The sequence below is a fragment of the Giraffa tippelskirchi genome, chromosome 5 (assembly GCF_054371585.1).
Source record: "Giraffa tippelskirchi isolate mGirTip1 chromosome 5, T2T-mGirTip1v1.2.pri, whole genome shotgun sequence".
NCBI classification, from domain to species: Eukaryota; Metazoa; Chordata; class Mammalia; order Artiodactyla; family Giraffidae; genus Giraffa; species Giraffa tippelskirchi.
Window position 1 is genome coordinate 1,168,661 of NC_137279.1, and position 10,161 is coordinate 1,178,821.

The 10,161-nt window shown below is 53.2% G+C and overlaps 1 protein-coding gene across 50 annotated transcripts in view; it reads right to left on the reverse strand.

The window, feature by feature from the left end:
* The window catches only part of KDM5B (lysine demethylase 5B), a 73,387-nt gene extending 64,111 nt beyond the window's left edge, over positions 1–9,276 (reverse strand). For 15 of the 50 annotated variants that reach the window (XR_014053030.1, XR_014053026.1, XR_014053027.1 and 12 more), the window contains exon 1: positions 6,322–6,600. Coding sequence is in view for 14 of the 50 variants with exons in the window: in XM_081487390.1 (XP_081343516.1) it covers positions 6,322–6,510 (189 nt within the window). In the remaining 36 variants the exon portion in view is untranslated. Of the gene's footprint in view, positions 1–2,487; positions 2,624–5,026; positions 5,619–6,321; positions 6,601–9,248 lie in introns of those variants that run through there. The other 35 variants (XR_014053031.1, XR_014053035.1, XR_014053036.1 and 32 more) reach the window with 15 other exon arrangements.
* Between the last annotated feature and the right edge of the window lie 885 nt (positions 9,277–10,161).

The window sequence follows — 10,161 nt, forward strand, 5'->3', positions numbered from 1 at the left end:
TGTATATTCTAGTTTTGAAGCTGGGCTTTTGACTTTTCAAGTCTCACTTTTTAAACTCCCTTCGTTGTAAGGGAAAATGAGGAATATGCATTTGGCACTAACCCTTGTCTCTGTAAATCTGTCCCCAGACTCTTCTTAGCAGTTAACAAACATAAGCTTTAGAATTTAAGCTCCTTGCAAACTATCAATTAATTAGTCTGGACAGTGGCCCTAGGTCAGTGTCAGATCTTCTTATAGCAGGTAAGAAGGCATACATTGGGAAAAAATGACTTTGTCCAAGGTCATGATGGTGTTAGATTCAAGATTCTACTCACTCATTTTACAAAATCAAGAAACACTGACTCCTTCTTTTATATAACAGGAAAAAAAAAACCCACATACACTCTCCTTGATAGAAGTTTATTTTTATTCCTGCGAAGTATTTCTTAAATTCTACATCTGTTGTAAAATAACAGATCTCCAAGTGAAATGGAATCAACAAGTTAAAAAAAAAAAGCCATTCCTCATGTCTTCTGCACAGGGATGTTTAATTTAGTGCCTGAAAAACGAAGTTATGATGGGGGGGGTAGGGCACGTAGACTTTAAGGGGTTACTGATAGAAAACACTTGTCAACGGCCTGATTTTTAAATTACTCCTTTTAAACATTTGAGGCCATCTAAATGCTCATCAGCAATTTTGCTGAAACAGTTAACTGCACGATTGAAGCTGGAAGTCGAATCACCATCTTCACAGGCAAGTAAACCTAATGACATCTGACCAGCAACTCATTAGACCCTTGCCTCGCATCTCCTTCAAACTCATTTTCCAGAAGGGACTTGGTTCTGCCTCCCAACTCCCAGCTCCAAAAGGAACGTGGACCCAGAGCGGGCAGGGGAGCAAGGGGCACCATCTCCCACCACCTGCCTCCGTGACCAGGAGCTCCCACAGACACGGCACAAACGTATCACAAGGCAACAAACCACTGGAGAGACTGAGAAAGCGAATCCCCATCCTGATTATGCAGAATGGCCATCTCTCCCTAACAGAACCTCATTCCTAACTGCCCAAATCTCACTCACCCTGAGTAAGACAAGAGCTAAACCAAGTTGTTCTCTCCAACTGAAGTCACTAGTTTGCTCTCAATTCCAATGTTGCTCCTCTGCCTTCTGCTCTCTTACACCCAGGAAAGCACATAAAGGGACTATGTTTTCTCCACACTTTTGTGTATGTTTATTTTCATCACTTAAAAAATTTCACTTATACTCTGGAAATGAAGTCTCTAGCAGAGCAAAGTAACTAGTCCTAAATCCAGAAAGACAACTTAAATGATTAAAAACAATGAAACAGATTAACGGATGGGATGACTCTAGGCCATGTCTAAAGGTGTTATCACTATGATGCTTTAAGTGGAGTGATCTATAATTAAGAGTCTGATTTTTTTTTTTAAAGACAAGAACACATTTAGTCAAATTCTTCCATCTTACAATTACAGAACTTAAGTGTCCCAGTGCCCCAGAGGTGGCTTTACCCCATTAACTTCACACACTTGCAGGTCGAATAAGCAAAGTCATCACTGAACTCATCTAATAGTTAATAACAAAAAAAGGAGCGTTTTTAGAAGAATTTTCTGAAGTGTACAAAGGTGTTATCTCATTTTTCTCTTTGTTAATCCCATGCCAGGACACAGCAGTTAATAACTACTTAAGAAATCCTTGTTAAGCTGCATACAACTCTCATGTCTTAGACAAGTTTCTTGCAACTCAGATTTTAAACTCCAGTTACTAGTGTCTCAAACTCGAAGTGAGCTAAAGTACACGAGCGGCCCAATGATACGGCAGGATCCACTCCAAAGGGACTTACCGGTGTGCTTCTGGAGACTGCTCTTCAAGGGGCCCAAACTCAGACATTTCTGAAGGTACAGTCAGTCCTTTAGTTCTCAACACATATTCCACATAATTAAAAAAAAAATTAGGCTGCAATGGTCTTCTAGCTCATAAAACAGGTATTAGCACAATCCCCAAAGAATATATAATTCTCTTGGAAAGGAAAAATCAGACCACCAGCTCAATGCAAGGACTGTACAATGGGAAAAGCAAGGTCTTTCCAGGTTACTGGTTTTTAAACCCAAAGATGGCCTCTGCCAAGAGATATACAAGTAGACCTCATGGAACCTAAATCCAGGAACCTAATTAATTAGCACTTTCATTTTGGGGCATAAGCTGTCCCTCTATCCTACAGCCAAACGTTAATGCGGTCCAATTAGAACAACACCGAGGGGTTACAAAAGCTCCTGTTTTACAGCACAGACACCAGATTCCTTTTTTTTTAATTGAATAGTTCACAGTGGTATTTTTGCCTTTCTAAAAGAGAACTCTCTCACTGGCAGATTACTGTATGCCTATATTAAAGTATCCTAAATATCCTGGACTTTGTTACTGTCTCCCAAACTAAACAAGTAAATGAGTTGACTACTGATCTATCAACCAGAAATAAAGAAAATTAAGTACCTTAGAAACAAAAAATGAAATTGAGGGCTGATCATGTTCTCTAATTTTCCTTATAGCTGTCTCTCAATAATGAACTCAATCCTCCAGTTTTAAATCGCAACAATTAACACTCTTCAAAGGCAATTCTCTCTTCATTCTGCTCTTTAAAAAAAGTTTAGACTGTATATTTGATACCAAATCCTATAACCACAGGAAACTCTTCCACTGGGGGTAGGGACATAAATCTTCAGCTGCCTCGTATGTTTGTAATATCACTCACATTCCATTCTATGAGTCTATTCACTTGTTGATTGGTTAACTAAGAGTTAGTTAGATGGATGTCTGTGGCTCTGGGTGTGACCAATTTACCACTGGCAAACTCAAATTTAGCTAAATACCCATCCACAGACTACAACAAATGAAGTTTGCTTTTACTTTAAAGCAGACACATTCACAAACTAAAACTGTAGGGTTTACTTAACCCAGCCTCCTATCAAGTGAGGAAAAAAAGTTCTTTTGAGAGGTGTAGTTCTAAATCTGTATTGAAAAGTGGTTACAATCTGGTACAGGCTTTCTTTGGGGAGGGGGGCTGATGAACAAGTTCTAACAATTGATGATGGTTATAAAAACTCCATGAAAATACTAAAAACTACTGAGTTGCAGTTTAAACTGATGAATTGTATGGTGTGTGTGCATATATATATATATATATATATATATATATATATATATATAAAACTGTGAGGTTTTTTTTAATTGGAAATTCTTCCTTTGCTCAAGGATATTTCTACTGATAAGCTTTTCCCCCAAATCTTAAAAGATTTAAGGTAGCAAGGAGTCAGAGAGAAAAATTTCAGGACACCAAAGAAACTGGGAAAACAACAAAGAGGATAAGGCCAAAGTCAAGCAACCCCAGCATTAGGGAGAACGATGCGCAGGAGTGAGGGTGGAAAAGCTCCTCTCACTCACACCTTCCCCACACAAAAAGGGGTATACTTAAGTTCCTCCACGGTCCTCAGGGCGGAACCAACAGGCTCAAAGATGCTGACTGGATTGAAACACTTGAAAGTTTTACACTCTGGCTATAAAGTCAAAGGGACCCAACTAATGACCACAAGAAGTTAAAGTTAAAAAACGTGTCTACAGTGCCATCTGGGGTTTGACTTACATCTCTGACTTCTGGATACCACCAGAGAAGAAATTTGTGGACTCTGCCTAGCTATGGCCAAATGATATATGTTTGAGAACAACAGAGTAGCTTACTGAAACCATCAAATATATCCCAACCAAGCTCAGGAGACTCAGAAATTCTCTGAGCAGCCAACTATTTTTTGCCTAATAACTACAGCCCTAAAATTAATCATCTCCAAATTCCACAAAGTGACATGGAAAATACAATTTGTCCTTAAAAAGAAATCTAAGTACATCAAGGAGGAAATGAAAATTTGCATTATAAGGGTAATAAAACCAAAAGTCAGATTACTTGTAAATTGAAGAAAAAAGTTCAGGAAGCCAGACACTTGATGTAATTTGAAAAAAGGTTTACTTCCATCTTTAAACTTGTAACTCAGGATTTGAGTAATGTCTTCTTGATTCATTACCTTTTATCACATTTATCTTACTATATTTCAAACCAATTTCTGTGAACCTCAAGTTTTCAATAGCCAAGTAGTTCAGGACCATCACTGAGAAGGAGCTATAAACTGAAGCTACCTTAAGTACCATTAATTAAAGGTGCAAAGGTTAAGGACAAAAAGAAATAGAAATACTTTGTAATTCTTCTCCTTACTTTGAAAAGTAAAATACCAATAAACGCAATCCCCATTTTAACAGTCACTTGTATTCCAAAAACTTAGTGGTCATAATCATCTAGAAACACAAGCATTATATAGCCATCACCATGGAAAACATTTCCTATCTCTTGGTTTGTTGTTGGTTTATTTCAACTATATGAAACCACTTGCTCACAGAAAATGGTTTCTAAAACAACCACTGCTTACACTCTCATCTCTTAAGAATCTTTTGTTCCAACAAGACCCTTCTTCAAGAACTACAACTTCTGGAAAGGTTTCTCTGTTTGTGGTTATTGTTGTGGTATCAACAATAAATACTCCCAACTCTTTCCAATTGGCACAGGAGTTTCTTAAACAAAGGAAGAAGCAAGCCTCCTCCACACAAAGGAGGTCTCCAAAACACAGCACTGGTTATGTTTGTGGAGTGTTTATTTGTGCCTCTTTAACACCGCTTCTCGGGCTGTGGTATGTACCACTCTCAATACAAAATGGTGGCCATCATGTCTGTCAGACATTCAGAATGGGGAAAGACAGAAAGATCACACGTTTTGCAGAGCTTACAATTAATATTCTGGCGAAGATGAGGAAATGAGTAGCCAAATGTAACCAGAGCAGCACTACCTTTTTAGGAAAAAAGCCCTCCAAAAGGGACGGGATAAGAGAGTGGATAAAGGGTTTACCCCTGCCCTAGTGCACCACAATACCAACATGGAGGACAACTCACTCCCAGGAAGCGACTGCACACATTTGGGCTACCGAGAACTTACTCAAGTTGCCTAGTTTCAGAAGAGATCCCCACTGAGGCAAACGCTCTCTTCACCTTCAGCGTCCCTAACGCACGACTCAAAGCTCCACAGCTACCTGTCCGCGCCCGCCCTCCTCTTCCAGAACTAAGCCCCGGGCCCCAATTCCCGCACAACTTCTGCAGGCCTCCGGCTCCAACCGGCGCGCACTTCCCCTCAGCAACGGCAAGCAACCGTGTCCACTTCTGGAGAGAGAGGCATCGATTTCCAAACATCTCCCCCACACTAGCGGACCAGCTATTTTCGGAGGTAGGCATTTCATCTCCGTTTCAAAGTAGTCCAAGAAAAACTCCAGTGTATCCCGTCCGCCCCCCGGGCGCGGCGGCTCCGCGCGAACCCCGCACCTCCAACGTCACCACAAAGAGCGAGCCCCGGGGCGAGGGGCGGGGGGGTTCCTCCGAGGGGGCGGGGGCGGAGCGGCCTCGGCGGCTCCTCCAACTGTCCAGAGGCAGTTAAACCTCCGGCCAACGGTCCCGGGGCGTCCAACCGCCGTCAGGCCGCCTCGGCCTCAGCGGGTCCCAAAGGTGGGCGCAGCCCCGGGGCCGGGAGCGGGCGGCTGGGGGCGGCGCGGGGGGGGGAGGGGCCGCGGCCGTTGCGGCCGTTGGGACGGTCTCGGGAACACCCCCCCTCACGCCCACCCGGGCCGGAGGCTGCGCGGGGGCCTCCGCTCCCGGTCGCGACGCGGGCCGGCCTCGGCCTTCAGGTCTGACACCGCCCGCCGCGGACGGCTGTCGGACCGGGGTCGCGGAGAGCCTTGGGGCGGCCGCCCCCCGAAGCCCACGCTCACGCCCCCTCGGCCCGGCCCGGCCCGTGGTCCCCCCGCACGGCGCCGCCGCCCCACCTCGCCCCCAGCCCCGGGGCCCTGCCGGGGGTCCGGAGCGGGGCGGGGGGCCGAGGCCGGAGGGTGGGGCGCCAGGTGAGGCCGCCCGGACCGCCGCCGCCTCCACACAAAGGACTAGGGGCTCCGCCGCCATATTGAAAACTTTCCTCCTCGCGACAACTCACGGGGCGCGCACCCCGCACCCCCGACGCCCCGCACCCGCGGCCCCCGCGTCCGGGCCCCTCCGCGCCCGCCCGCCCGGCCCTCCTCGGCCCCCGTGGCTCCGGCGCACGGCCGCGACCCCGGTGCCGGCACCGCCGCCTCTCCGTCCGGATCCGAACCCCGGCCCGGCCGCGCTCCGTCCGCCGCCCCCGCGCCCCGCGCCGAGGCCGGGCCGCCAGCCCGCCCGCCGGCCGCGCGCCCCCAGCTCGAGACTCACCGGCGGCGGCCGCACCTTGCAGATCCCGGTCTGCTCGGCTATGGGCCGTATCTTATGGATGAAGGCGAAGGGATCGGCGAACTCCTCCCAGCTGGGCTCGAAAACCGGGCACTCGGGCGGCGGCAGGAACTCCCCCAGCGGGCCGGGGCCGCCGAGAGCCTGCACGGGGCGCGGGCCGGGGGCTTCCATTCTCAAGGCGCCGCGGACGCAGCTGGGTGACCGGCCTCAGCCTCCTCCGACGCTTCGGCCTTCCTCCTCCTCCTCCTCCTCCTCCGACTCAGATCCGGCTGCTAAGACTCCAACACCGACCGACGACGCCGCGCCGCGCCAGCCACGCCGTGCGCCTCCGCCGCCACGGCGAGGAAAAGGAGTCCCACCCCACCCCCAACCCTACCCAGCCCGCGCCGAGCGCCCGCCCCCGGGCCGGGCGGGGCGGCCCCCGAGCACGGATCGTGGCCTCACGGTCCAGCCCAGCCGGCCTCCACTGACCGTTGACTGCGTGCCAGAGTCCCCTCCCTCCCTCAGGAAGTTACGGGTCTGGGGGAGAAGCTGGGCTCACGGGTGGACCCTCCGTCCCGCCCCGCCCCGCTCCGCTTCGTGGGAGGCGTCCTGGTGGAAGTCCACGGACATTTGGTCAGACCCCCGGGGGCGTGGGGTGTCGAGGCCGGAGGCGGCTTTTCTAGGTAGGGGAGACAGCTGGAACGTGACAACAGCCTATAGGTGAGAAAACAACAGGAGGATAAGAAACTAGCACTCTCTACTAGGCCTTGTGCACGTGCTTTCACGATGAATTTTTAATACACACAACAACTCTGCGAGGCAGGTACTCGTTTCCATTTTACACATAAACCCAGCGAGGCGCAAGTTGATCAGGCCATTTGCCCAAGTTGCACACAGGCCAACAAGTGGTGGAGACACCACCTAACCGGAAGGTAGGGTGTTGCAGGGAAGAGTGCTCCTTGAGCAACAAGACGGCGGGTGTGGACAGTGGTGTGTTAGCCGCTTGCATCTGCGCTTCATCCCGCGCGGGAGTCCCTGCTATTGTCCCCATTTTGGAGAGCAGACAATAAAGGCACAAAGAAGTTCAGTAACTTTAAGAGATAAAAACACTTTTGACACATTTGGTGGGGGGAGGATAATGTCCTGCCCCAGAAAAGGGAAGAGAGGGAATTCAAAAAGTAGAACTTCAACCCTAAAAAGACCGCCTTCCTCTAGAAAGGAGCCAAACCCATGGAGGACCGTTCTCCAGGGCCTCCTTGGTAGGTGGGTGTCAGCTGAGTCCTAGTTCTGCTCTTAGATTCTCCTGGAGAGAAGTCTCTTATCCTCGAGGATTCTTCCTCTAAAAGGCCGCGGAGGGGAGAAGCCTCCTCTTCGGAAAGCTCTGAAGTAAACCCAAAGGTCCTTGTGAAGGCAGATCCTTCCCTTTCTGTCTAGGGCTTTAGGATCTTGCTAAGCCAGGGCGACGGAGGCTGAAGCCAAGGGCAGCTGGCACCCTATTAAGTCGTCAGTGTACAGAGGATATGAGATTGCAGGTTAGAATGTGCTCATGTGTTCACAGAATCTAGCTGGGGGTGTAGAGGAATCTGCTGCAGAAAGTTTTAACTTGGCTGAATATTTGAAAATTTTTCACAATAAAATGTTGGGGAGAAAAGCGCTCGTTGTTGCTCTTTGCCTTGGGCTCCAGAGGGTCTTGCTGGGGTGGATTTCCTGTCATGTGCTCTCCCGGGAGCAGCGTTAAGACTATTATCCCACTGAACACTGGCTTCCTCCGAGCCAGGTGGGCAAAACTCTGAGACGAACTCCAGACACGTACGGATTACGGCCGAGAAGCAGGACCGCGCGCCCGTCCCCAGCTACCCCCGGGCCGCCCCCGCCCCGCGGCTTCCCCGCCCCGCGTCCGCCACTTCCGGTAGAGCCCAGAGCCACGGGATTCCGTGGCCCGCAGACAGGGCAGCGGCTGCCGCTCCTCGCGGACGCGCCTAGCAGCTGAGGGAGGGTCGACCGCGGGGACTCGAGGGGAGCTGGGAGGGGCCGCTCGGTCCAAGGGGACGCGGAGGCGCTCCCGGCCCTTTATGATGCGTGTTTACATGCGCGGAGGGATCCTGCCAGCTGACAGCCGCGCCGCGCCGGCCCTTCTTTTTTTAAAGAGCCCGGCCGCGGGCGCCGATTGGCCGGCCGGCGCGGGCGCTGATTGGCCGGCCGGCGCGGCGCTGGGGGCGGGGCGCGCGCCGCATTGTCTGCCCCGGCGGCCCTGCTCGCTCCTGGTCGGAGGTCCGGCTCTCGGGGCCGAGGGCGCCGAGGCGGGGGCGGGCTGGCGTCGCGTCCCGGGCCAGGGCCGGCAAGGGGCAGCCCCGGCGGCCGGAGTGGAGCCGAGCCCCGTCGGGTGCCACGTCTCCAGTAACCCCTCCTCACCCGGAACGACACCCCGCCCCGCGGGGCTCCGTCTCCGGCCGCGGCAACTGTGCCTTCCTGGAGCCGAGCACACGGCCTTGGGGTCTCTAACCCCCGCCCGCTCAGCCTACGGACCTCCCCCCAGCCTGCCCGGACCCACCCCGGCCCGCGCCCCGGCTCCGCAGCCCGCGCCCCGGGCCGGCCGCCCGGTGTCCGAGCGCACCGCGTTCCTTCCGGAAGCCGCGCTGCACACTCGCAACCCAGGGCACGACGTGGTCCCGCGCCCACCCCCGACTGGGCTCCGGGAGCAGGGAGGCCTGCTCCCCGCCAGGGGCGGCCCGCGCGGCACGTAGCGCACGTGGAGGGCCGCCCGCGCCCGCCGCTGCCTCCCCGGGCTTCCGGGGCGCGCGGTGCGCCTGCCCTCGGCGCGGCGTCCCTTCCACTCCACCCGTTCTTCCCAAGCCCTGGTGGGCTTCCTCCCTGCCCTCATTTCCTCTGATTTCCCCGACGCACAGGCCTCTCCCCGGCCTGCTCACAGTCCAGCTCGGCTCCTCCCTCTGGTTCGCTGTCGTCATCCGCCACCCCTCTGGGGGCCCTGGAATGTTTGGTGTCGAATGTCCCCCGTGGAGACAAACCCACAGACCCCGACACCTCAGGCTAAGCTGCCGCCTCGGTGGCCTCCGTGTTTTACTTTTATTTTGTGCGCTCCCACGACGTGTCTCTGTTCCTGCATCTTTAACTCGGTGTTCGTCTTCTTCCACCTCCGTCCCTGCCCTCTCACCCTGGGGATTGTAAACCGCTAGAAGAGAAGGAGCCAAGGCCTCCAGCCCCGAGCAGAAGGGGAGGGGGAAAATGGCCTTTATGGTGGTCTGTGGCTCCGTCTGGCCGAGGATGGAGTTTTGGACCGGACAAGGAGATGAACCTGGCTCCCAGGGGAGGCAGGAAGAGATCGCACCACAGAACCCACCTACTGGGCTGAGCCCTGGTCATTCTCCCTTCCCCGCTGCCCGCTCGGAGCCCTGGAACCAGCAGTCCCTCCCGCGCCGCAGGAAGTCTCTTCGGCGGGACTTGTGCGCTCCCGATTCTGCCCCCCGCCCCCGCCATGGGCCGGTCCTTGCAGGTCCACTCCCACCATGACAGGAGGCTCAGCCCTGGGCTGCTGGCCATGGGCAGCTGGGTCTGGGTCCTACGGAGGCACCTGATAACTAAATACTTTTCCCTCCTGCCCATTCCCTCTTCCTGTCCAGTCGTGGGACCCCTTCAGCCCGGAGGGACCTGGGGTCAGGACTCGGAGTCACCTGGCTGCGTGGGCCCCTCCCCAGGGAGCCTCCCGGTGGGCCCCTCCCCAGGGAGCCTCCCTCCGGAGGCGTGGGGTAGGGCGGCGTCCTCACTCCCAAGGGTGTTTCCTCCCATTCAGGTTGGGCCCCTTTGGAGGTTCTGGGCTCTGCT